Source organism: Stegodyphus dumicola, chromosome 9 (genome assembly GCF_044657685.1).
Source record: "Stegodyphus dumicola isolate Sdum_Otavi_A_Nest chromosome 9, ASM4465768v1".
Lineage (NCBI taxonomy): Eukaryota > Metazoa > Arthropoda > Arachnida > Araneae > Eresidae > Stegodyphus > Stegodyphus dumicola.
Window position 1 is genome coordinate 88,411,105 of NC_140776.1, and position 26,729 is coordinate 88,437,833.

General features: G+C 31.0%; 1 protein-coding gene and 1 non-coding gene across 2 annotated transcripts in view; both read right to left on the reverse strand.

Annotated features, from left to right (window-relative positions):
• The window catches only part of LOC118199029 (uncharacterized), a 42,420-nt gene extending 18,086 nt beyond the window's left edge, over window positions 1-24,334 (reverse strand). The window contains exons 1-3 of the mRNA XM_035370808.2: window positions 24,235-24,334; window positions 4,043-4,087; window positions 1,258-1,531 (exon numbers count right to left, since the gene is read on the reverse strand). Of these exons, the coding sequence (XP_035226699.1) occupies window positions 1,258-1,531; window positions 4,043-4,087; window positions 24,235-24,271 (356 nt within the window). The 5' untranslated portion in view covers window positions 24,272-24,334. The remainder of the gene's footprint in view (window positions 1-1,257; window positions 1,532-4,042; window positions 4,088-24,234) is intronic.
• Window positions 11,864-11,936, reverse strand: TRNAI-UAU (transfer RNA isoleucine (anticodon UAU)). Its single transcript has one exon. It is a non-coding gene; the product is annotated as a tRNA-Ile (tRNA).
• Window positions 24,335-26,729: the final 2,395 nt, after the last annotated feature.

Here is a 26,729-nt window from a genome sequence, read left to right on the forward strand (position 1 = left end):
ATACATACCTTTCGTACACAGCTTTCGTAAATATCCGTATTAGTGCTTCTAAAGTCAAACTCATTTACGGCTTTTAATGAATTCTATAACAACTATCGCAGTAATTAAAACATGGTTAAAAGAAATTGTGATCTATACAAACTGGTAAATATTATTAACTTGCTTTCAGTGTTTCTTGAAAATATTTGTTAATTTAAGTCTAATTTGAATGGGTTTAGAGTACACATATTAATTTAACAGAATAACAATAATAGTTTGATTTATGTTATTAAAGGTCTGTTTTAATGCCTTTCAGCTAACAATATTTTTTTTCTTTTTGATGATATTTGAGGATGTGAGTATTAGACGTAATTTACAGTTTTGCATCATCGGAGAAAAATAGTGAGCTGGAAGTTTTTATCGTTTTTTTCTGTTGAAAATGTATTGAAAAAGCTTATAACAGTAATTTCTCTGTTAAATTTGATATATAGCATTTTTATATCTGATACTAACAATTTATATTTGAAACCAATTTATCCTACAAAACTGAGTTTTTGTTTCCAGATAATTTTTATTAATATATGCTGCATAATAGGCCATATTCTGTTGCAACTTACGCTACAGAATCATAATTAAAAATGCCAGAATTTATGAAAAAGAAATCAGTTTTACTAATGATACTTAGGATGATGATAAAAATCAGTTTTACTTTCCAATCGCGGTCTTAGGTATTTGTGAAATATAGAAACTCATTTTTGCAAAGTTTCTTTAAAATAATTACTGTGTGAATACATGATAAGACATTAATTAAATTGATAGATAATGTAAAAATACCAACACGTATTAGGATTTTATTTATTGAGTTTCTTTTATGTTTGTATCATATTGAATAATTTTATCGTTTTTTTATAAATGGTAGGATAAAAAAAAATGAGTTACGGGTATATAAGTATTGAAGTCTTCTGCTAAGGCATAACTTCTGCTAAATTCTACAATAATACAATTTTAAAGTTTATTTCGAATTTTTGAGCAGCTGCATATAAAATTCAGGACTATTTATCAGTGAAATAATAATTATGAAATACCTCTTATAAATAATCAGAATCTGATGCTTCATTTACAAAACATTGCCATGGTAAATGAATTTACGAAATTCATTTACAAAGAGAACTGTGTGTACACATTTCAGATTTTAAAAAGATTCCCTCTTAATGGTATGGAAAATGTTTTGCTTTATAAATAAAATGGGGAAGGATAATCAAAAAAGGTGTATCTTACGCCACTTCTTCTTCGTTAGGACAGAGGAACCAATATACTATGTCCTTCCCACGTACCCCGACTGCTAGGAGCTCTTTGATTTCGTAGTTATCGGGCAATGAAGGCCTGTCTGGCACTGCGGACGTGTATGGTCCAAAAGCTATCAGTTCTGGGGCATCCTTTAGCACTACACCTCCTTCCTGTTCCTGACGAGATTTGTCTCTGTACCATAAGAGACTGCTGTCATTGTATAATACGCTATGCACATCGCGCCAGTTGCTGCCAAAAAAGCGTCCTTTAAGAAAGAAAAAAAATAGTTAACTAAATAGTAAATAATTATATAAATAAATGGAATAAAATGAATTTAGTGTAAATTCCTCTTTACTTAAATTTTCAAATCTTTAATATTTTTTTCTTGTTCTTTATTCAAAATGTCTTGCAAAATTACCGAAAATTGATAGTTCCGAAGAAAGTTCAGAGTAGAAGTTCGGATGAAGTTTTCGAAATTTCCACTGAGTATATTAAATAATTGTTTTTTGCGTAAGAATATAATATGTTTGTTAATTTAGAATTTATGTTTTCGAGCTGTAAGTTTGAATATCTTTTAATTATAATATAAAAAAATCAATGTTTCAGAATAAAAACTGAGTTATTAATGAAGTTTGAGAATGAAAACTCATGGGTGATGATACTTTGCAGTTGTGTTTCTTTCTTCGTTTACTTCGAAATGAGACATGCACATTTGTTTTACAGAAAATGGTTATCATTTGAAATTATTCAATACTTTTAAAATAATTATCTTTTTGATTTCTTTGACTGAAAACTGGAAAACTTTCTTTCAAAGGTATATTAATTATTATTTTCACTCTAAAATAATTATCGTCGTGATTTCTTTGGAGAAAAAAATTATCTTTTAGTAGAATATTATAGTTTATTATTTTAAAAAAGAAACTTCAAGGGTATTTTCTGCCACCCGATTTAACTCATAACGATGGAAACAACATCTGAAAAAAAAATCGCTATGCTTAATTGCCCCTCCCCCTGTCGTTTCCGTTTAGTTGTTTAGATATAACTTTAAACAATTATTATGTTTTTAAACAAGATCCAATTAAAAATTTTATTTTCTCAGAATTTTTTTAAAATTTTAGAGGTAGTCGCTATAAGAAGTTCTATTCTATTTATTTGTCAAATATATATTTCGATGTTGCAATTGTTTCCAATTAACGCAGTTTAGATTTTAATGTTCTGGAAGAAACATGATTAATTTTATTATGGTGAAAATCTAGCTAGAAATTGAAATTTCGCTCAATTTCAATTTTTTATCAGAAAACATGTTTAATTTTTCAAGGATTTCGCATATGAAGTAGTATACAGTAGTTCATACAGTAATTATTACAGTATTATACAGTAGTACATACAGTAATTATTACAGTATTATACAGTAGTTCATACAGTAGTAGTTCATACAGTAGTTCATTAAATAATTTGTTATTAGATACTTAGTCTTAGACAATATTTCTTTCCATAGTTGAGTATTCCTTCGCGTTCTACAATGTTTACATATTATTATATTTTCAAAAGATAATCCATTTAAAATTCTTCAGCTGATTTCATTCACTGTCTGTTTTACAAACTCGAAACGCATCTAGAATAAAAACTCAGAAATGTTTTCACAAATCATTGTTTTTTGTGGTCATGAGTTCCTAGAAACACATATATGAAAACACAATAATTTAGTATTTAATTATTCAATACATTTCTGATCTCACACGAATGAACATTTGGAGCAGCACTAGATAACTACATGAATCGGAATAATTAGAGAGTTTGAGTATATTTTCTGAATGTAGGACATTCTTTGGAACAAATCCTGAAACGAGACAATACATTGAAATGTAGGCTTCTCCTGCACAATCCGGTGACATCTGATATCTTTATTCTAGAGCCTTTTATTATTATTCATTTCACTTTCACTCAAGAAGGAAGAAATATAAGGAAAAAATACGCCTGAGCCGGATGTGGAGACATTTCTTCAGAGTTAGCTGTCCTGTCGCCATTTTTTTTTCTCAATCACTATGTACAATGTTCCCAGATGTGTCAATCCCAAATTCACTAAAATATTCCATGTTACTTATTCCTTCATACTTAGGGTTTATCACGATCGGATTTTTTCACTTCATTTTGTAGTCATATTGCTCTAAATGTAACTACTTCTGTGATACTTTACATATTATTTCATGTGTATTTCCTTTGATTATATTTGTTATTATTGTATTTAGAAAGTGAAGTCTCGTTTTGAAATTCTCGTCAAATGTGATACGTACCTGCTATTATAACTCTTCACTTTTTTATGAAAAATAGGAGATTACTCATTAGCATTCTTGGTTAGTTTTGATCAGCTGTTTTAATTGTAAAACAAATCATATTATATTTACGGTTCTTGGATTAGAGCTACTCACAGACTGTCTTTATAATGACAACTTTTGTATTCTAATCATTATAGTATTATATGTTTTTGGTGAATTAAAATATCGCACGAAAATTAAATTTTTCTTTAAAATTTTTATTTTTTCTCTGAAGGATGAGATAAATTTCGCCATATCTTGGGTTTGCCATTTTATTTTAAATACTGTTGAACTGAAGTGAACTTTCTATAATTTGTTTTTAAGTTTTTTTAATAATCCACTTAAAATGTGCTGTTATTCTCTTTCTGGAGGATGCATTGATGACTTCATGTATAAGCTATCTAATTGTTATAGTCTTGCTTTCAAAAGATTCAAAAAGTAGGAAAACATTTTGTACTTACTTTTATACCACAACATTGGCCCACTTTTCAGTTCCAAAGCCATTTCTGAAAGGAAGGGAAAGATGATTATTTTTCATGCACGTATGAAAATAAAAAGAAAAATAGTAAGTTATTGATCTAATAAGCAGACATAGTTGATCTAATAAGCAGTTTAAGTACTTCAGAGCTGTTCAGATATCAGAAAAAAGACTGCAAATAATAGAAAATTTATGTATAAAAATAATTATTCATATAGAAGATTTATAAAGGCATTCTTTATAATTTCTTATAATTCAATTTTATTACTCTATTTGGCAGCAATCTGCAGTAACAGAATGATATCACTTGAAATATTCATTGTATGAATTGTTTAAGTAAAGTATGTCTAAAAGCTGTCTAAAAATATTCAGAAGCTTAAAATTGAGAACTTAAAATGTATGTGAATTATTTTCATAGTTTATATTTGGTAGATTAATACCAATAATTATCAATAAACTGTTTTCTAATTTTTAATAAATTATCTGAATTAATAAATTTTGCTTCAAACTTAGAATTCCGTTTTCTAACTTTAAGGCATTAGTTAAAATAATTAATTATTTTATGTTAATTCTTTTTTCTCCTTTTTATTTTTCGTCACACTTCAACAGAAATCAGATTAGGTAGATAAAAAAGCCAATCTAGTTATTATTTAGTTAACTTGTATTGACAACGAGTATCTAACGCTTACTAGCAGCTGACAGAGTCCTGCAGCCGCGAACTCAGTTAGTTGGTGCGCTGGAATGAATACTTATTTTTATAAATGTGAGTTTACTTGCTTGTTTAAAAATTTGTTAAAAGTTAGGTTTGATGTACAAAGTCAGCTATATAGTGCTAGAAATTCTAGTATCGTTTATTTTGCTTAAATTATTTAAGTAAATTAAGTTTTATAGTTAGTTTAGCTTTTCGCAAGTAAAAATGGATAAGAATTCGTAGTCTTTCAGTTTTGCAATTCTACAAATAGTGTATTAAATTTTAAAGTTTTGTTTTATCCCTGGTTAATTATTGGGTTATAACCGGACAATTAGACGTGATGAAAATAATTCATTAGTGTGATAAGATTTAAAGGAGTTGTCAAGGAGTTAGTTTATGTAAATCTCATAAATCAATAATCGTAACGTTGTAATCTTTTGCTGATATTATAAGATGTTCTAAAGCATAAAATTTTCAAAAATCTCACTTTTTCCCTCCTTTTTGCATGTCTTCGTTGTGTAACGGTTAGCACACTTGGCGCGTATTCGAGAGGTCCAGGTTCGAGTTTCGGGTAGGGCATTCCTAAGTTTTCATGTACTTCTACTTCAAATATACCTATTGTCTCTACAAATTGACAAGGATTTCTTTCTGAGGTGCATGAAATTCAATATAGAGTTACATTCTGACAAATTTACTTGATACTTTTGTAAGATATGATTGACTGACGGAAAAAAACTTTTTTGAATGTACTACTATAATATATCCGTTATGAATATATGAAGTTTTAATATGCATTCATAATATTCCAAATTAAGCCCGCGTTATTGTATTGTTTAATATTTCTTATGAATGCAGTTGTTAGTTTATTTGCTTGCATTGAGTAATAAGATAAATTAAAAGACCTAATACTTTTATCAATTACTGATTCTATTTTTGCACTGGTCCTTTTCTTTATTTTTTAATAAATAATGATATAATATCTAAAAAAACAAGCTTCCATTAGTTTCCTTTTCTCACGACATTTATGATACAACATATAAAGGAATCTTGTGATTTTTATATGAAAACGTACGTAATGTTTAGGCAAAGAACCATAGAAAATCGCTTACTATAATTTATACATCTTATTTACTTAGAAATCCCTGTGAGTGCTGCCTAATTATGGTCGAAACACTTCGTTCATGCTTCTATTTCCAGGGACCGAGCTGGCTCATACAGCTTTTGTTATTTTCCTTGTAAAAATCCTCCACGATGGTGTTTATTCCGAAGCAGATAATCCTTACTTGGTGTGCCATGTTTGATTAATCTAGTTTGTTGCGAACATTAACTAAAATATGCACATTGAATAATCCGCTATGGAAAATCATGATTCAGTAAGCAGGAGATAATAAAATTAATAATAATAACTTGTGAAATCTGATTTTTTTTTTATTGTTAATTTTTAAGGTTTGAAGTATAAAATACTTATTAAAGTATTTTAGCACACAGTTTTTTTTTTTTTTTCCTTTATTAACACCTTAAACTTCGATACATTTAAAAACATACTTCATCTATGAGAGTGGTAAAAGCTATAATAGCTTTCTATGTATACAGATCTATATTTCGTATTAGGAATAAATCTTTTACTTTCCGTAAATATTTTATTAGAATGCTTTCTATTCTTCTCGGCAGATTCGAAAGTAAAATAATACTAATAAGGGGTTGTGAGCGCTGGTAAAACGTGAACTACATTTCAGTTTTCTGTAGTCTTGAAATTAGTTTATGTTGAGATAAAAATAGCACTGAGAGGGGCATAAACCAAATTTTTAATTTTGAAAATTTGAGCTTTTAATAATTTCTTTCGTAATATGTAGTATAAGGTAAGAATTTAAATTTATTGGTCATGAAATTTAATGAGCTTTTCTGCTGAAGCTAAATAGCAACAGAAAAACTAGTTTTACAGGTAAAGTGCAACAAATTTTATAATAAAAGAAGCGACCACTAGTGAAAAGTATTACCTGCTATTAACCCTTTGCACGCCAAATTTAATTTCAGTTGGAATTTTATACATTTTTATCTGCTGCCTATTTGGAAGAAATTTATAGTTATTAAGAAATAGGGAAATACAGTACTAAACTATGCAATTATGTTGAAAGTTTCATGAAGCGTCGAAATGTGTTGTTACTTATGCTCATTTGTCTGACAGTAACATCAGCCCAAGCCCACGAAGTTCCTCGGGGCAAGAAAAGCGCAAGATACACCTCTCGTCGGCAACCTTATAGGTGACAGTGGGATTTTGCTCAGTTCCACCCCCCCCCCCAGTTTTGAAAGAGAGCACCCCGAGGGTCTCCCACCCCTCTTCCCTTACACCAAACTACACGAGAGGACTTTCGGCTCGCCGCATATTTAGTCTCGCCATGCCGCATCGATACTATACATTTAAAAACAACCATGCCTTCTCCGGAATTCGCGCCCAGGCACTTCGGCACGGCAGTCAGCGACGCTAACCACTATATCGGTTGGGTGGCGCGTCGAAATGTTAAGGTACTGAGATAATCGTATGAAGATATACAACATGTTACCGAATTAGTAAAGCGAAAAGGAGAAGCGCAAAAAAGCAATGTCGATTATTGTACATTATGATTTCACTATGCATATGAATATAATAATTTTACAATGCTTACTGTATTAATTTAGAAATCAAACAACAAAAATTAGCGTTATATTTTCAAACTTTTACAGGACTAGTTTCGATGGTTCGGTAAAACCATCGAAACTAGCCCTGTGAAAGTTTGAAAATATAACGCTAATTTTTGTTGTTTGATTTCTAAATTAATACTTGTTCGGCGTGTTGTTGTATCTTAATGCTTACTGTAGATAAGCTATAAAGCTATATATCCCTTTTTACCTCCTCCTACGAAATAAAGGTAATATTGTAATCGCAAAAACGTTCGGATATCATATTTTAAAAAAAATATCCATTTTGACCTCTCCCGAATCCATCCCGAGCGATTTTTTTTGTGTGATTTATGTACGTAACGACAGGAAAATATATATATACATATATATATATATATGTATATACACCTACCCTCTAACCCGGCCCAGCTCAGTAAGCTCTGTATTTTCATTCTTATATGTTGGTAAATTGCGCATTTTTTGCTTTTAAAGTGATTGAATTATGTTTTTATTTATGTTCCTATTAAATTTTTTATGCCTTCAGTTAATCTGCATGCAATAATTGTAGAATTATCAGCAACTTAAAAGTGTAAGAAGAGCTAAACCTAAGGAAGCGAAATTTGTTTACATATTAAACTCTTAGCAGTACAGTGAATTAAGTCAGTTGGTGCTACAGTTTCAATGAATTTCTGCTCACTGAGACCAAAAGTTAACTTTAAATTTTAACTTACTAACAATTCTGTCTTTCTGCCGTTGACCAAATTGCTTGTTCTCGCGTAGAAACTCTTCTTTTAACTGCAGAAAAATTGTTTACTCTTTTTAACTGTTTTGAATTATACGCACTCCGTAACGTATAATCTTTTTAACTGTATTTAGTGTTTTAGGTTTTTTTTTTTTTTTTTTTTTTTTTTTTTTTTGTATTTTACGGTTTTTGATTAAGATGTTCTGAGATCTGAGATTTTATGTATTTTTGCCTTGCCGCGGAGTGCGTACTGGCTGAATAAGAAATACATATCTAATTGGAATTCGAGGAAATAAGTTTGAATGAAGTGCAGAAAAAAAAATGTGTATAATTAAATGGCGTCCACATCAGATTTCGTATTACGTACATATCTGTTACAGTATTAGATTTAAAATTTGGTTGAAGAATTTTTTTTCTTTGCTCAGGACTCAGATTTTCAAGAGCTTAATATTTAGCCTACATGGCATTTGGTATGATTTTTCTGTGATTAACTATTTCTGCATTTTTATTTAAAATTAAAGCAATGCTACACTTCCTTTGAGTTAAAATCGTTTTTGTTAATATACTTGATTCCAGCCTAATAGTACTGTAAAGTTTGAAATACTGTAAGAATAGATCCGTATATTAAATATATGAAATTTATCGAACTACTTACTACATAATCTATGAGCTCCTTCTGGGGCAAAATTTAAAAATAAAATTGAATAATTAGTTTTACGAGATTTATTATAATATTAGTTGCGGATTCAACAATAATCCCAAAACACTTAGGGCTGTATTGTTACTTATTTGCTCTAATTTTTGCATAGCAATAACAAAGATATTTGCCTACACTATTCATGTTGCTCAACTGTTTGATGTTTAAAGTTAATACGATTAGCTTTAAATGCTAAATTTATCATGTAGAGTTTGTGACATATTCTTAAACCATAAAACTTTCAATACCGATAAAGAAGACAAAAGTTGGCAAATATTTTTATTTTAATTCTCGAAAAGAAGACACATTTTTACTGAATTTTATCTGTCCTACACTGAATTATGCATAAGGCTTTAATATCGTTGGTAGGAAACAAATGCTTTTGCGGTTAGTTATTTCCAAATGTTCGTTTTTGAAATAAATAATTTTAATTCATGTTTTTCATGACGGAAGTGTTTGAAAGTATTGTATAAGTATCCAGCAGACATCTGAGGGTCAGAATCAATTATTTATTACAAGTTACTTGAGCAGGTGATTTCCTTCCCGTCGAATTAAAACCTATTGATTTTTCAGGGCCTATTGATTTTTCAAGGAATTATTAATTGCTATGTCATCCATTTTTATAACGTTTCCGTCTATTAAAAAGAAGAAAGCAAGCACAAATTTATTATACGTGAAATTATATTAAAAATGACCCCTGTTTTAGGAAGTGATTCTTATTGAAGAATTAACTCCACATAAAGCTACCTGGAAACAATTAAGACAAATACTGTAAGAAATAAAATTCTGGTGTATTGAATTCCCATTTAATTATAAATATATAGATAGGCTTACAAAAGTGTAGTTTCATTTAATTAATAACACAATCATGCATAAAATTTAAATCTTTACATTACGTTGCTATTTAAGGTATCCCACTATTTGTCTTAATGTATCCGTTCGGAACCCAAATTGTGGAAAATAGTACAAATAAATCTATTATTGATGTTATTTAGCAGAATACTAGTTAAAATGATAAAAACCGGTGATAAAGATATTAAAGTAAAAAAGTTATAAGTTATAATGTTTGGGGTTTTTTTATTACATCTGGGTTAAAAATGTGTTAAATTTCAGGATTAATAGATATGTTTCCATAAAAATATTTATCAATATTTTGCTTTTAAATTTGTCACTTATATTTATTACGTAATTAAAAGGAATTACATCTAAACGAAAAAATAAAATGTCTATTAAATATACCTGTTTGATAGACGCACTACCTATTTTTCGAGAAAATTTTCTCTTTTCATTTACAAAATTATCTGAAAAATTTTTAGGAATGTAGATAAACTTATACTTTTAGTCTATTTAATTCACAATACGTCATAGAATATTTGTGAAAAGTTTCATAAAATTATATAGTAATATTTTAAGTTTTCTTCGTTACAGAAAAGCCAACCAGCGGCCGAGCGGTAAAGACGCTGAACACTGGTAGTTCGGTCCGAGGTTCGAATCCCGCGAACGGGCTGGCTGCATGGGCGTTTTCGTGGTTTTCCCCATGTGTAACGTGTATACGAGCCAGTTGCCCTTAGAAAGTCCTCCACGAAGGCATCCCTCCCCTTAGGCAGATAGCCCTCGAGGCTTTGCCATAATTACACACACAATACACTCGTTACAGAAAAATTTTTAAAAAAATCAAGTTTTTCAAAAAATAGGTTTAATGTAATGCAAAAACAAACAGAAGGAAAAGAAAATGTTGGCAAGCAGGAAAATTTAATCGCAAAACTAAGCTTCTCCTCAAGAACTCAGTAACAGATAGAAAGGTTCAAAATAATATTTTGAACATCAGCAAAAGTATTCAGATGAAAAGTTCCCGTTTTAAAGTTATTTAGAGTAGTCTGCGGGCCTTTTGACATTAGTTTCTGGGTTCTTAATGAGAAACTTCTGGTTCACGACGTAGAACAAGAATAGGTATAATTCCGCTTCTAACGACCGGAGAGACAAAATAAAAGTACTTTTAGTAAACTTAATGTATAAGATTTAAAATAAAGTAATAAAACATTTTTTGGAACATTTCACCAAAATTGACGATTAGAACGCAGTCGGATACCTTAAAGAAATATATATCTCATTTCAAGAAAATTAGATATAAAATATATAAACGGTCACTTATTTATATTTATTGTAACTGAATAAAGAGTTACATGTATCAACACTGAAAAAAACTAAATAACTTTTTTCTGCTTTCGCTAATAACATTCCCTTTGTCATTTAACATGGAATTTACTTATAAGTTATAAAGAAGCATCTTTTAAAAGTGCACATTTTAAATGGGTCCTTTAAAAGTGGGCGAATAACATAAAGTACCCTTTTTAAATGGATCTTTTAAGAATGTATATTTTGAAGGATCTATTAGTTGGAAGGAAGCGCCCTTTAAAATGCTAAAGGGTTTTTGTTTTATATGAACATTAAAAAATAATAACTTTATCGCGGCAGTTTTAGTATTTGAATATGTCATAAGCATTTCGTAAACATAAGTGTCATAAATCTGTTTTACTACAGTTAACTTTTATCTCTATAATGGCATCCTATGAAAAATATCCCTCATTTAATTCATGTGCTTCGTTTGTCATGTAGTTACATTTTTCCTTCTTAATTTTCAGAAAATTTGGAAAGCACTTTTCTACTTAAAAAAATAGATTTGAATGTTTTAATTCATAGTTTCCACAATTTATGTCAATAATGTACTTTCAGCTATAGAGACATTAGGTATTTTGAATTAGGAAAGATGGAAAATTAGCAACGCCTTCGCCGGGAATCGAACCGCGGACATCTGGAATACGCGCAAAGAGTGCAGACCACCACACCACGGAGGCATGCTTATATACTCCCCCTTTTAAAGGGCGGCTGGGTTTTTTAGTTGACCCAATCGCCAAATCCTGGGTGTGGAGAATCATCATTCACCACCCTTTTAGTTCGGGCGCCACTGTAAAGATATTAGGTATTTTTAATAGAAGGAGAGATGAAAAATGAGCACCGCCTTCGCCAGGACTCGAACCAAGGGCCTCTCGAATATACGCCGAGCGTGCTGACCACTACACCACGAAGGCATGCTAGGAAGACGGGAGAAATACCTTATCCAACAATTAACTTGTAAGACAGAATTAAATCATTAATCAATAATTAAAATTTGCAAATATCAGTAATATTGTTTATTTCCAAATGCATAAAATCTGGAGTTATGGAAAAAATAACTTATACAACTAAAATTTTCTAGCATTTAAACAAAAGTTTTTAATATTATGATAAAATATTTGTATGTAATTTTATGTTAATTAACTAATTATTTATGATTTCAACCTTTACTATAACTCATCATTTTACTGTAACATTTTGCATTTTTCACCAGAATGCAAATAAATAGCCAGTATTTAAACTGGGCACTGGACTTAAAAACGTTTTGGACAAATTCAGAAATACAATCTGTCTTAAAACTGAGGTTTTAGGACAGATTGTGTTTCTTGCATCGCGTGAACGCTACATATTAGTTTCCTGCAAGCTTTGATAGTTTCAAGTAGAAAAAAGTGTTTGCAACTGGAAGAATCCATAAACTCCAATAATCTAATCTTTCACAATCAACCAATCAACCCTTCAACATTGGATAACATACGAAGCCAAAGCTGGACAGATCTGCTCATTACCTCACCGTATCTAGCAAATAGAATCTACAAGAAACAAATTCTAGATTATCACACAGAATTTAATCATAAACATGTTACCTGCGACATCAACGAACCGGCAAAAGATCACCATAATCATCAGAGACAAAATAAACAGAGGAAGGTGAAAATATTTGTAGGACACCTGAAACAATATGCAGAAGCCATGATATACTCAATCAAGCATTAAAACACCAGAGAAGAAATCAACAAAACTACAGGAGAAATAACAGAAAGAATAAAATCATCTGCAACCAAACATTCAAGAAGAGAAGACCAACAGTATTGATAAGTATAACTGGTAGACAAAAGATCTACGCAGAGGTAAACACAAACTAGAGCCTTGCACAGAAAACTTAAATCCACAGAATCAGTGGAAGAAAGGAATAACATCCCCCCAAAATTCAGAAAACAAAAGGCTAATTATAAATGCCAAATCATAGAAGCGAAACTTAAAGCCTGATCCTGTAACAATAACAAATTATTATTTATATTCCTCTTTCCAAGATGGCAACGAATAAAATCTTCAGACCTACTGAGCTTCATGTGCCGCGCACCAGTAATTCCAACAACAGCATAGATACCACCCAAACCCCCTGAACGCAATCCTCTTAAACGGTAACGAAGATGAAGACACGGATGAACAGATGAAAATACTCCACAATAAGCATCCTCCAGACTCAGAAAACGGCTCTCCATTCCCCCAGACTGAATTAACGCAAATTATAAAAAATCTTAATAACAAGAAAGCCCCCGCATTGCTAGAATCTGTAGCCAAATTGTTAAATTTATACGCCATACCAGCTCTGACATAATTCTACAGTTTTGCTACAAATGCCTCGAACTTAACACCTTCCCAAAATGTCTGAAAACTGATCAAATCACCCTATTCTTAAAGAAACATAGATCGCCCGACAGTCCAAAGGCTTATCCCTTAATAAATCTGCTTCCTGTCCTGGGTAAAGTTCTCGAACGCTGTGTTGTTGAAAGGCTGAAGCACCACTTCCATCATAAAGAATATATCAGCAACCACCAGTGTGGGTTAAGAGAACAAAATTCCACAAATCATGTCATACAAGCACTCTTAGACGAAGTTAATATCAATAAAATAAATAGTGTGCACTCTGCCATCTAGTGCCTTGATTTCAAAAATGCTTTTGCTTCTTTATGGTGGCTCGCCATCCTTCAGTCTCTCCGCAAGATCCACTGCCCACTCAACTTCAACGAAATCATCGATAACTTCCTCCGAGATCGCAGTAGCATCAACCAACAGCAACCAAAAGTCAGCAACCAAAAATGGCCCAACTTTGCCAAAATTACAACGTTTGCAGACGATGTTCCCGTCGTTGTCAGCGGTCAAACACAAAAAGTTCTTCAGCAAAACTTCCAAGAAATAGTTAATATATTCCAGTATCACTGCAAGAAACATAAATTAGAAATCTCCATCCCCAAGTCGCAAATAATAGCCATTCATGAGCGGGACATAAAATTACAAAACTCTCAATAAAAATATAAACATGTAAAATTAAAAACGTCAAATCTGTAAAATATCTCGGGCTCGACCCAAACCACGACTTCTTAGACTATCTCCAGGATATAAAGATTCGCACACCCTAAATTGGACAGAATTTTCATACGATGCAAGGATTTAATTAAGGATAGAATCCTCACATCACCAACATCCTATACAAAACCATTTTCACAAATATCTTCACATATGGAGCCGCAATATGTGCCCTGCCGATGACGGAAAAAAAGAGATTGCTAACATCCATACAGTGACAGTTCATGCTGAATATCCCGTGTGACAAAAGACATCCGATGGATTCCCATACCAAAACAAAAATTCAAAAGGATATCGACCCATGAATTTGAAGGCTACACTGACGGATCAAAAATAGAAGGAAAAGTTGGGTGTGCAGCATTCTTTCCAGTTCAACAACATCCGGATTCCGAAATAAAATGAAATACTTAACTCCAGTAGCATACATCATGCAGAACTCTCAGCAATAAAAGCTTCCATCAATATTGCGTCAACAAACAACAACTCCAAAATATCCATTAACTCAGACAGCCAAGCAGCCATACTCTTCATCCGAAATCCAGACAATCGTTCTCACATGGTTCATGAAATTAATTAAATCTCAAAGACCTCAATGCTGAAATAACCACAACTTGGATCAAAGTGCACAGCGGCAACGTTGGCAACGAACATTGCCAACAATCTAGCAAAAGAGACAGCTCTTTCCCAAGAAGGCCATTTCTTCAATATCAAGCTTCCGAAATCGCAACCATGACAAATCCTAAACAAATATCTAAGCCACGAGTGGTAAGAAGAGTGGAATCATGTCACAACAGCCCAGCGCGCCTACCAGTTCCTCCTGAAAATTGGCACAGAAATCAGAAGCTCCCTTCCTAACTTATTACCTCAACTGTCATGGCCCATATCCAGATTGCTTTCTTAAAAGGAACCTCTCTAATAACGAAAGTTGCATCTGTGAAGTCAAAAGAGATATAGATACAGACTGTTATCTATTCTTCTGCCCATTACAAGTGACCTGCACATTTAGAAACTCACCAATCTAGAACTTAACTTCAAAAGATTGGTGATATCTCAATGCCACCTATATCCCAAAATCATGAAAATACAAAAATAGTTCAATGCTGTAGGACTGGATCTATGCCATGTCACATCTTAGAACCGAAAACGGAAAGGCGGAAAGAGCAATGACTAGGCTGCACCTCAATAACTGATTCCTACCAACATCAACAATTTCCAGAAAGCGTCAAAACACAAAATTACTGAGCTGAACCCATGTTGAACTTTGGACTGAATTACGCAATCCAATACTGTAATGAGTATACTCAAAAGTTTGTGTTATATTCTGTAACTTTGCCTAATATTATGTTATCCTCATATGTTTAAATGTAACAACTCCGATTTATAATTTCAGTGTTCATTTGGAGAAAAGCAGGCAGTCAATTCCATTTTTTCATACTGTTAGTGTATTGGAGCAATACCTGTTTGATTCTGTAGTGAACTCTCTAGTGCCTCATGCACTTTTACCTGTTTGATAGTTTCAATTATTCGGCTTTGCTTTTTCTCCTTGTAGACATTTTATTTCTGACGCTCCGGTAGAGCTAGGAGACAGCTTACAATTGTAGTAAATTGTTTAGTTCTTGACTACTGTTTAATATTTGAATTAATTTGGAAAGTTTGATTTATTTTGCATCTCCACGAATGGTGAAATATGCAACACAAAAGAGTACCTTTATTTTCAGATTTCTAATTATTATATAAAACAGTTATTTTTAGCCTTCTCATGAGTTTGTCTTCTTTTTTACTTCCTTGTACGAAGTAAAAAGGAAGTATTGTAATCGCGAAAAGTTTCAGGCAGCATATTTCAACGAAAATATCCATTTTGACCGCTATCGAATGCAATTTAACGATGTTTTTGCGTCATAACTGTACGTAAGGACGGAATAAAATACTCTTTTCCTTCAAAAAAATTTATAAAACTGCTTTAAAATTAATTCTGAAGAGAATTTTTCGTGGCGTCTGTACGAACGTATGTACGTACTTTCGTACGTTCATGCGTACGTACGTATCTCGCATAACTCAAAAACGAGTAGCCTCAGAACGTTGAAATTTTGTATATAGGACTGCTATAACATGTAGATGTGCACCACGTATTTTGGTTGCAATCGGCAGCACCAAACGTATATAAATATATTTATATATATATCCACTCTATTACCCGGCTCAGTGATCTCAGTTTCTTTACTCTTATATGTTTGTAAATTGTATATTTTTTGCTTTAAAAATGATTGAATTATGTTGTTTTTATCTTCCGGTTAAGGATTTTATGCCTTTAGTAAATCTATGTGCAATATTTTTAGAATTATCAGCAATTTTAAAGTTGTTTAATTGCCGCTAAGCCTGTTTTTAATGGCGGCCATTGATGTTTACATTTGAAACAGGAGACAAATGGAATTGTTGCCAATCTAGAGAAACTTAGCTTCGCAACAACAAAGATAACGCATTCATTTATTATTGCCAATTAAATCATGCTTAATTCTTTCTGGAATTTTTTCGAGGAAATAAGCGTTTGAGATTTACTTCGTAATTTTTAATATAGATATTTTGAGTTTTTATGTATTTTTGCCTTCTCGCGAAGTGAGAACTGAATTAATTGAATGAGAAATACTCAATCGTCTGTGAAAAACTGTTTCTGTTTTGTTTTGTTTGCTTAATTTCTTTTATACATAGTTCTAGCTTTATTATAGTATTTGAATGGAACATGTGGCAACGATTAGATAATTCTTTAAATGATATACATTTTGTGCATTCTGAGTTATAATATCTCCAACAGAGACGGTTAAAGTAGCAGAGGCTACTAAATGCCGCCTAACCATTCACTCGATTTCGATTTCGTTATAATATGAATGAAATATAATACTGTTAAGTAAACCTAGCGCCAGAGTGTCGCTATGGTAAACAAAGTGAATTTTAAAGAATATATTTATTCTATTGTGGTTTATGCGCTGTCGGCGAAGTAGGTTTAATTCAATCTAATAAGTTAAAATAAAATGCAAGAAAAAATGCGTATAATTTAATATTCCGTATAAGAAAGTCATGTGGTCTACACATCAGATTTTTTTTCAGACATAGCGATAATTCGATTCACGTCTGTTAGGGTTAAAAAACTAATTTAACATTACCAGAGCAACTGTAGCCCCACATATTATTACGTTATTAATTAATTATAGCAAATTAATGTTGCCTCTTATTTTTAAGCATTTAAAATCCCAAAAATGCAGCATATTATGTGAAGGAAGACTTTTAGTTGAATACGCAGATGTATTGTCTCCTCAAATAAATCAAATTTCTGTTGTTAGCATTACTTTATTTGAAAGACAACTTTTTCCCCCTAAAATAAGTATTTTGTTCATGATTATGATTTCAGTTAATTGAAACACTAATAAATATTCTTAAATAGTTAGTATTAATTGCATATTTCTTTTTTCGGTACAATGACTATACAAAAAGGTTCATATGTATTAAATGTAACATTAATACATATTACCACTGTATGCAATAAGTAAAAATGTAAAAGCTCTCACAGTGGAACATAAACTGTAGTAAAACAGAATACTCAACATTCCTTTGTATTATCTGTATTCCTCTGTATTATGAAAAGTAATTTATTTTCATATATGAGCTAATATATATTGCTGATAATCCAAATATGCATAATTTTTCATGAGTTCAAGAAACATACAATTTATGCCTGCAGCTTCAATACTGAAGGCTAATTTGGGCGAATGCATAATTGTATAATAGGAAACTTTTATACATATAATCTCTAAAAATTAATAACTTTTCTTTATTTTTGTGCCGTTAAAGGTTCCAGGCAAAATTACGCTACTTTTTAATGCTGAAGCATTTTGTCACCAAGCTGGGTCAACAGGTATTTGCTAATGACTGCTCTTTGAATAAAAATTAGTAATTAAAATTGAATAAACGAAAATTTATTATTCCACTCGATTAAACAACATTGCACAGTTGTTGCAACTTGCAGCTCAGTTAAACGATTACTCAAATGGAATATACTCCAGTTCTTCCGCAAGGATTTAAAGGTTTGTGAAACCTTTTCTTCCCCAAACTATATTTCTTTCCTCTACTAAATAATCGATTTAGTTATTCGCGTGTAATCTTACTTCTTAGAAGCGTCGATAATTTGCTTGAGCCAAACTACTGAATTTCACCACCATTTGTTGCTATGGCAACTTGTCATACCTTCACTGAACTTTAGGATTGTTTACAATCTCTGTTAAGTGACTCCACTCCCTATTCTGGTCTTCCAAACTAAAAGTATTCATAGCAAATAAATAAATTAATGAAATAAAATAAACAATTTAGGTTATGAAAATAAGCGGACATCATATAAAAGGTTTATCAGATTTAAAAACACTGTCTTTTTAAAAGCATTACATGTACAATAATTAACGCATGAACAAAAAATGGAAACTTATTAAGTTGTACTCACACACTACAAATGTTCTTCTTCAAATGTGCTCTGTTAGTCCCACGGTATACATTCAAGCAGTAGTCAACTGTACCTTTTATAAGGTACCTTTTATACACAGTTTATAAGGTACAGTTTATAAGGTACCTTTTATAAGTATTTATGTTATATGGGTTCCAAACCTCCCGATTTAACACCTAGTGCTTCTTTCTTTAGAGGCATGTTAAGGACTATTCTTTCTAACATTACTTCCACCGCTAAAAGCATTGGTAGAGAACTTATCAATGCTTCTCAGTGACTCCTGATAGAGGAATGCTACAAAACGTATGGATCGAATTCCAATCCAGCTTACCTCTGTATCATGTGACCTATGCGCGCACACTGAATATTGCAACACATATTTGCATTATGTGAGGATGATATAACGAGTTTTTTTTTATCTTCATGTTTCAGTTATTATTGTCTTTTTCAGTTATTGTTTGTACATGTAATACGTTTAGAAATACACTGTTTTGTCTGACAAATTATTTATAATAGTTTTTTACTTTTTCTAATAAAGGCAAGAATTTCGAAAAGAAATTTCTACATGGGCATTTTGAGCTTTTTATACAGCCAGCCAAAATTTTTTATTTTTGAAAGCAAAAGAGCTACAATTAACGCAATCCAAATTCACATCGTATTATTGAAAGTTTTACAAAACTTTTTATAAGTATCAAAATCTCTAAAAGTGAAAAAAAAACTGAATGCTAATTTTTTTTCATTGTTTATTATGTTATTTGCATTATTAATTTGTATGGTGTTAACTCTGGACTACACAAATGCGTTCTTTATTTTGGCATAGACGGAAATATTATATTTAAAATAATTAGCATGCATAAAACGAAATACTTATCAGAAAATGAACTAACATACATATTATATATCACTACTGCCTAATTTACTATATTATATATCATTATGTAATTAAATTACTAAAGCTTAAGCATATTTGAAACGACGATATTGTAAACGCCTGTCGAAACTGTAATTAATATCAGAATTTTTCTTCTCCTTATTCAAATAATAACTAAACCAGTTTTAACAATAGCGATGTATATAAATTTGTGGAGATTTGTTTATTTTGACTAACAGCTAATTTTAAGTTGAGTTAGTTAAAGCAATTTTAGTTCAGTTTCTTTAGTTAAAACAGCTTTCCTTTGGCTTTCGTTTTCACCCACTTTTCCTGCGAGAATGCTAATCAGATACCGCGCATGTATTCAGATTAAGGTAGAAAAAAGTGCTATTCCTTTCTATAGCTCCTTCCTATTCTCCTTCTTCTATCTTCTATTCTCCTTTCCTATAACTAGAAGCCCTGGTTGGGAAGCGCTGGTTTACATGGAGAACGAATTTAGCTTTGAAGCACTCAGGCTTTATAGAAAGTAATCTAGAGCAGCGATTCTCAACCGGTGGTACGGTTACCACTTGTGGTACGCAAGAGAAAAATAGGTGGTACGTAAAGAAACAAAGCATTTTTAACTATTAAATCCACAAATCTTGTGAAGAAAAGGACAAATTTATGGAAATTTCCTGTGATCGAACCCTAACTGAAGATTTAAAAAATAGCATACTTGTTAAATTTTGAGTGAAAAAAGGAATTCAAAGGCATTTTAAATAAAGCTGTTAAATGTTTTTTTTTTTTTTTTTTTTTTTTTTTTTTCAGAACCTATTTATATGAACCAGTATTTTCTTCCACGTTTTATTTGAAAAAGAAATACAGAACAAAATTAAAATTGGATCCTAATTTACGGTTAAAATTAAGTGAAATAAGAATCAATCATAAAGAAATTGATCTCTCTTAAACAGGCCCAAATTTACACTTAAGTTTAGAATTAAAGTACTATAACTTAAATTTTGATAATTCAAATGGTAACCAATTTTTAATTTAATATTGCTTTATGTGTGCACATTTAATATAGCCAATAGGTTGAGCATATGGCAAAAAATATATATTTTTTAAGTATTTCTATTGAGAAATTGAAAAGTAATCATTGTAAAATGTAGTGGTAGTAATAGGGGGACCGGAAAGTAATGTCGCTTTTTTACATTAAATTGAAACGAATAAACTTGTAACAAGTTTTTATTTTTAATTAATAATATAATCACTTCGTTATCAGCAACCTTTTGCCATCTAGTATGCCGATTTCAATCCCAGACTGATAAAAATCAATTGCTTTAGGTTTTTGAGTAAAATATCTCGAGATGGCATTTTGGACATCATCCAAATTTTCAAATTTTTTGTCGCTAAGAAAATGTTGTAGTGGTCGGAATAAATGGAAATCCGAGGGTGCGATATCAGGCGAATATGGTGGGTGAGGCAGTACCTCCCACCCCAATTCATTATATTTTTCCAGCGTTAGTCTTGCACAGTGCCTTCTTGCATTGTCGTATTGCAGAATGACGCCTTTTCCGTTGACAATTGCCGGATATTTTTCGATTAAAGATTGGTTCACTAGATCCAATTGTTCACAAAATAGGTCTACATTAACAGTTTTTCCGAGTTTCAGAAATTCAAAATGAACAATTCCGAGAATACTCCACCAAACACCCAGAAGCGCCTTTTCGGGATGTAAACCCTTTGTAACCGCTATTAAAACTGCCTTTTGAGTTTTGGATTATCATATAGGACTTATTTTCCTGTGTCCACTAATCAAGCAATTTAAAAAACGGTTCTGTATGATGCCGTTGAAGCAATATGTTGTATGTGATGGATAGGTTCGCTTTGTTCTTTTCGGACAGATTATGGGGGACTCCTGCTTTGCTTATTTTTCCATTCTGCTTTAAATGTTCTTGGATGGTCGACCTAGGTTGGTTAAGAGTGTTTGACATGGATTTGCTTCTACTTCTGCCTTTAGCATGTTGTTGCCGACATGCGCAGAAACGACATTACATTCCGGTCCCCCTATTACTAAAGTTTTTCAATTTTTGTATTAATCTCTGCTTTTTATTAAATGAATGTAAAAGTATCGGCATAATGTTAATAGATGATACCATTTAGCATTGTTGTTCTTAACAGCTGTTTGTTTTATTCGATTTCATAGCTGTGTCTTGAATTTCTGGATATTCATTCTTGAACTTGCAAACATATTGTAAGTTTGTAATTCCAACTTTTCAGATGGAAGCTGAACACAGATTACAGATTTTAAAATGTTTATGATACATTATATTTTTTAAATATTTAATATTTCTTTCTTTCTTTCTTTCTTTCTTTTTTTTTTTTAGTTTAGACAATAATGTCAGGATTTTCAGTAAATGTTTTGTTTATCCTCTTTATTTCCTTTATTTTAACAAGTAATAATAATATTTAAAAACCAATGAATGGAAGTTGTTTGAAAGAAAATCTCGATTTATCTATTATACAGATTTTGCTTATATCCGTACGATACTTGTTTCTATCTTATTCATATGCTTTTTACGTTCCCTTTAAACTCACTGATTTTGTTTTGTTTGCCTTTATTTAAGGATGCATATTCTGATTAAATGTTAATCCCAGTTATCCAAGTAATTTTTGTTATAAAACCTTCAAGTGTTTGCCAGAACTTTTTTGGAACGGTTTTGCTAATACTTTTGTTTTTATCTTCTTTCAGAGTAAGGGATGTCAAATAGAACATTTAAAACACAAGAATTTTATGTAATTTAGTTTTGTGAATACAATATACATCGTCTAAAAAATGTGTGAACAGCCTCTGTAACAGTTATTCAAAATAAGGAAACAGACAAGAAATGCAGTCAATACTAAGCAACTAGGCAATCAAAAGTTACATCAGACAGACAACGTGCTGTAACAAAGACTTCAGTTTTAAAATTATGAAAATTCGACTTTTGTTCAAAGTATTTCCTTCATATAACGACTAAATGTATTTCAAGCAGCAAATAATTCTATCATTTTGACTGCGAAGAAAACAACGTTAATTTCGGTTTCTAGAATAGATTATTTGTATTATTTGAATATGGCAAAGCATATTACGTTATATCTCTCTAACAGGATGAAAACTTTCTCAGAGAATTTTTTACAAAAAATTAGTTTGTTTCATCAAGCGACCAAATACCTACGAAATTATTTTTTTCCCTTTCCTATTATAGTATATGTTTTGTGTCCTAAAGTAAATTTTATTTATTGTAAATTTATATTTAAGGTTTTTTGAAATATTGTAATTACCTTTTGTCTTTATTGTTCGCAAAGACACCGCCCTACTACGAGTGAGTAGTACACTGTAATGAGAGAACTTCTGCGGAAAAAAATTCGTTTAAACTACAACAGCTTTTCTTGTTAATATAGCAACGGTCGTCAGTAGTTTTGGAATGACTCGTAGCGTAGCACTATGCAAAACAAAAAAAGCAGCTCCCTATGTCATTGAACCCAATATTATCAATAGTAAATTTTATACTGAATTATTAAAGAAAATAATAAACTAACAGGAAAAAAACAGAAAGTTGATAATTACCCTAGTTATTCATTATTTAAATAATTTTTGTTTAGATAATAAATCTTTTAAAAACATTTTTCCATATATAGTATCTTATATATATATATATATTATATTATATTATCTTTTATATATATATATATATATATTATATTATATTATCTTTTATATATATATTATATTATATTATCTTTTATATATATATATATATATATATATATATATATATATATATATATATATTATATTATATTATATTATATTATCTTTTATATATATATATACATTATCTTATATTATCCTTCATATATATGTATTGGTTTTAACATTTTCAAATTCTTTGTTGCATTTATATGATTATTTGAAATTTATTAATTATGAACATCAATTTCTGGTCTTTGTGAAATATTAGTTCTAAATTTATTACTTAATGTCTTTAATGATAATTTTTCTGCAGCTTAATGCACGAAAATACTAGGCAAGTTTGTGTTTGGTTTTCAAAAGAATTGTTTTGTAATTATATATATATATTTATCTTATATTATCTTACATATATTTATATATATTATCTTAATATGTATTTTAATATAATCATAATTTTTACAGTTTTGATTTTTTAAACTACTCATGCTAGGAATTCATACTGGTTCATATCCTAAGATCAGTTTTAACAGTTTATTTTTTGTGAAGTTTCAATTAAGACTGAAATTTCTTGCTACTGAAATTATTTAATGCATCTCAATCTGTTTCATAACGCTCAGTCTGACATTTCTACTCAAAACTCAGGTTTATTTTTGAATTTTATAAAATAATTAAAGTATTTACTTTTGTAATTGAACAGAAACCTGATACGATGAAAGAGCATTTATTTACATTTGCCAAATTTTGTAACTGGAAATATCTAAAAATAAGAAAATAAAAAAATCTTTTCTTGAGTATGACACTCATTTCAAATATTAACCCACTGGCTACTCATACTCTTAAGTCGCCATAAACTTAATTTCTTCATGGGATCACATTTATTAACATCATTACATAAGCAATAGCAATCATATAGCTCAATTAGATGTATGTTCTTTAATTATTTAACATTCTTTGTTTATCATTATCTAAACTAAGTACTAACGTACATTTTTGCGATCTTAAACAAAACGTGAATGCCTTCCCAAAGGTATCCTTTGATACGATGTCACTTACTTGATACTTGGACGGAATCCGCATCGCAGCAGCCCATGGTTGATTGTAGATTTCAACTGACTCATCGATCTGTTCTCTGTAGACGCAAATCGGTCGATGCTTCCTGCCGTTCTTGATGGACACCTGCTTTTTGTTGCGCAGATCACGGGAACTTTATCTGGCCAATAGGATAAAAGCAAAGCAGTCCCAGTCGAATGCAAAAGAGTATTGCGTGAGATTTAAGATTCAGAGCAGAACAGTTGCGGAATTATAATAGGGGTCTCTACTGTTTCTTAAATCTCATTTTCTTTAGCCTCGTTAAATGCATTAAAAGTTTTTAAACTCTGTGTCATATATATCCTTTTCAGCTGCAGACATGTACATTAAAGTGCAGTAATGATAAAAAGTCTATAGCTTAAAGCGCTGCTGCTAATGAAGAATTGAATATATGTAAATAAGCATGAATGTAAGGAATTAATTCATTGTAATCTAATAAGAAAAAAGAATATTCCGACGATGTATTCCGTTACTGTTCTTAATGTATTATCATAAAATAATTAATATAATCTTACATTTATTCATACATATGACATAATTTACTTCTTTTGCATTCTAATGCAAGCTCTCATGACTTTTGTATTCTAACGATTTTCCAGTACTTTTCTTCATCGGGGCTGGTTTCAGAAATATATGTATATATGCATGCATGTATGTACATATGTGTGCTTGTACGTATGTACGTATGTCTGTATGTGTGTGCACACACTCATATACACAGAGGCATGCATTACATACATATATTTCTGAATCCGGTCCCGATAACAGAAGCGTACCAAATTTTCTTTAGGCAATCTTATACGAAGGCAGCCTTATCGTGGCAAATAGCCCGATAGGAAATAGTGTAATGAATTAAATTTTCTATTGTATTATTTTGATTTGTGATTTCAGAAACTAATTGTTTATATGACAAAAATAATTCAGTAAAACACTGCATTTTTCTGCTTTCATTAACTATTTAGATAATTAGAAAATACATATATGTATAAGTAAAGAAAATAAATAAGAAAACAAAATGCATCTTTATGCATCAACATAAGAGGAAACAGAAGATTTTCCTCCTTGAAAGAGTGAGACTTGTGTCAATTTCTTTCAAATTGCGAGCTATACCTGTACTTTCCTATATACCTTTATCGTTGAATTTGGCCTAAATTTAAAGTCTTTTTGTCAGTATTTTACATTTAGGCATTAGATTTGTACAGTCATTAGGTTATTTTTAAAGCAGGAGTGATTAAAAATGAGCAACGCTCTCGCCGGGAATTGGACCACTGACCTCTAGAATACCCGCCCAGTGGGCTGACAACTACACTACGAAGGCATGCTAAGAAGGCGGGAGAAATACCTTATATACTCCCCCTTTTGAAGGGCGACTGGGGATTAGGGGACCCAATCGCCAAATCCCGGTAGTGAAGAATCATCATTCATTTCCTTTTAGTTCGGGCGTCACTCTAGAGTCATTAGGTTATTTGTGAAACAGGAAGAAGTGAAAAGAGCATCACCTTCGCCGGGAATCGAACCACGGACCTCTGAAATACGCACCCAGCGTGCTGACCACTACACTACGAAGGCATAAGAAGGCGGGAGAAATACCACTACACTATAAGAAGGCTGGAGAAATACCTTATAGTCTGATTTCCAGATTGTCTTGAATGAATTATTTCTTTTGCGGTTTATCTGTGCCTCGTCAATGTAAGCAAGGCTCATATACAATATGACTTTATATATATATATATATATATATATATAGGTTTTATTTATTATATATTATTTACATATATATTTATATATATATATGTAATAATAAAATTCCATAGTCAAGAATACACTTAAAATTCTAACTGTATGTTCTTTTCATTTTTTTAATGGCGACGGTCTCTTATTTGAAAGTACGTAGAATTAAATCCACAGCCCCGTAGTCAAGTTGTTTTTCCCGCCTTTTCTACACGTACAGTTATAGAATGTTCTGGAAATATTTAAAGCGAATTGGATTGGCTGACGAGGCTGACGTCATTTCTTGGAAGCTTCGCCTTTCCAGAAGCTATAAAAGGACTCGCAAAGAAATATCGGGAGCTTTTCTTAAATGTAACCATGCAGTAAACCTTCATACAAAATGTTATTAGTAGTTCTTTTTTATTTACTCCGGATATCTGATTTTGTAACTGCTATTTCTCCTGACCAATAATAAAAGGATCCTGTTTTTTAAACTTCTCGTCTGATAATTTAAGCTACGCCTACATCTATGATTCTTCAACAATCTATTTATTCTGGACAAAAGCTGGTACATCATACACACACACACACACACACCCACACACACACACATATATATATATATATTATATATATATATATATAAGATTATATATATATATATATATATAATATATTATATGTATATATATATATATATATATAAGAAAAATAAAGAATATGTGAAAGATTAAATTGGCAACGTAAAT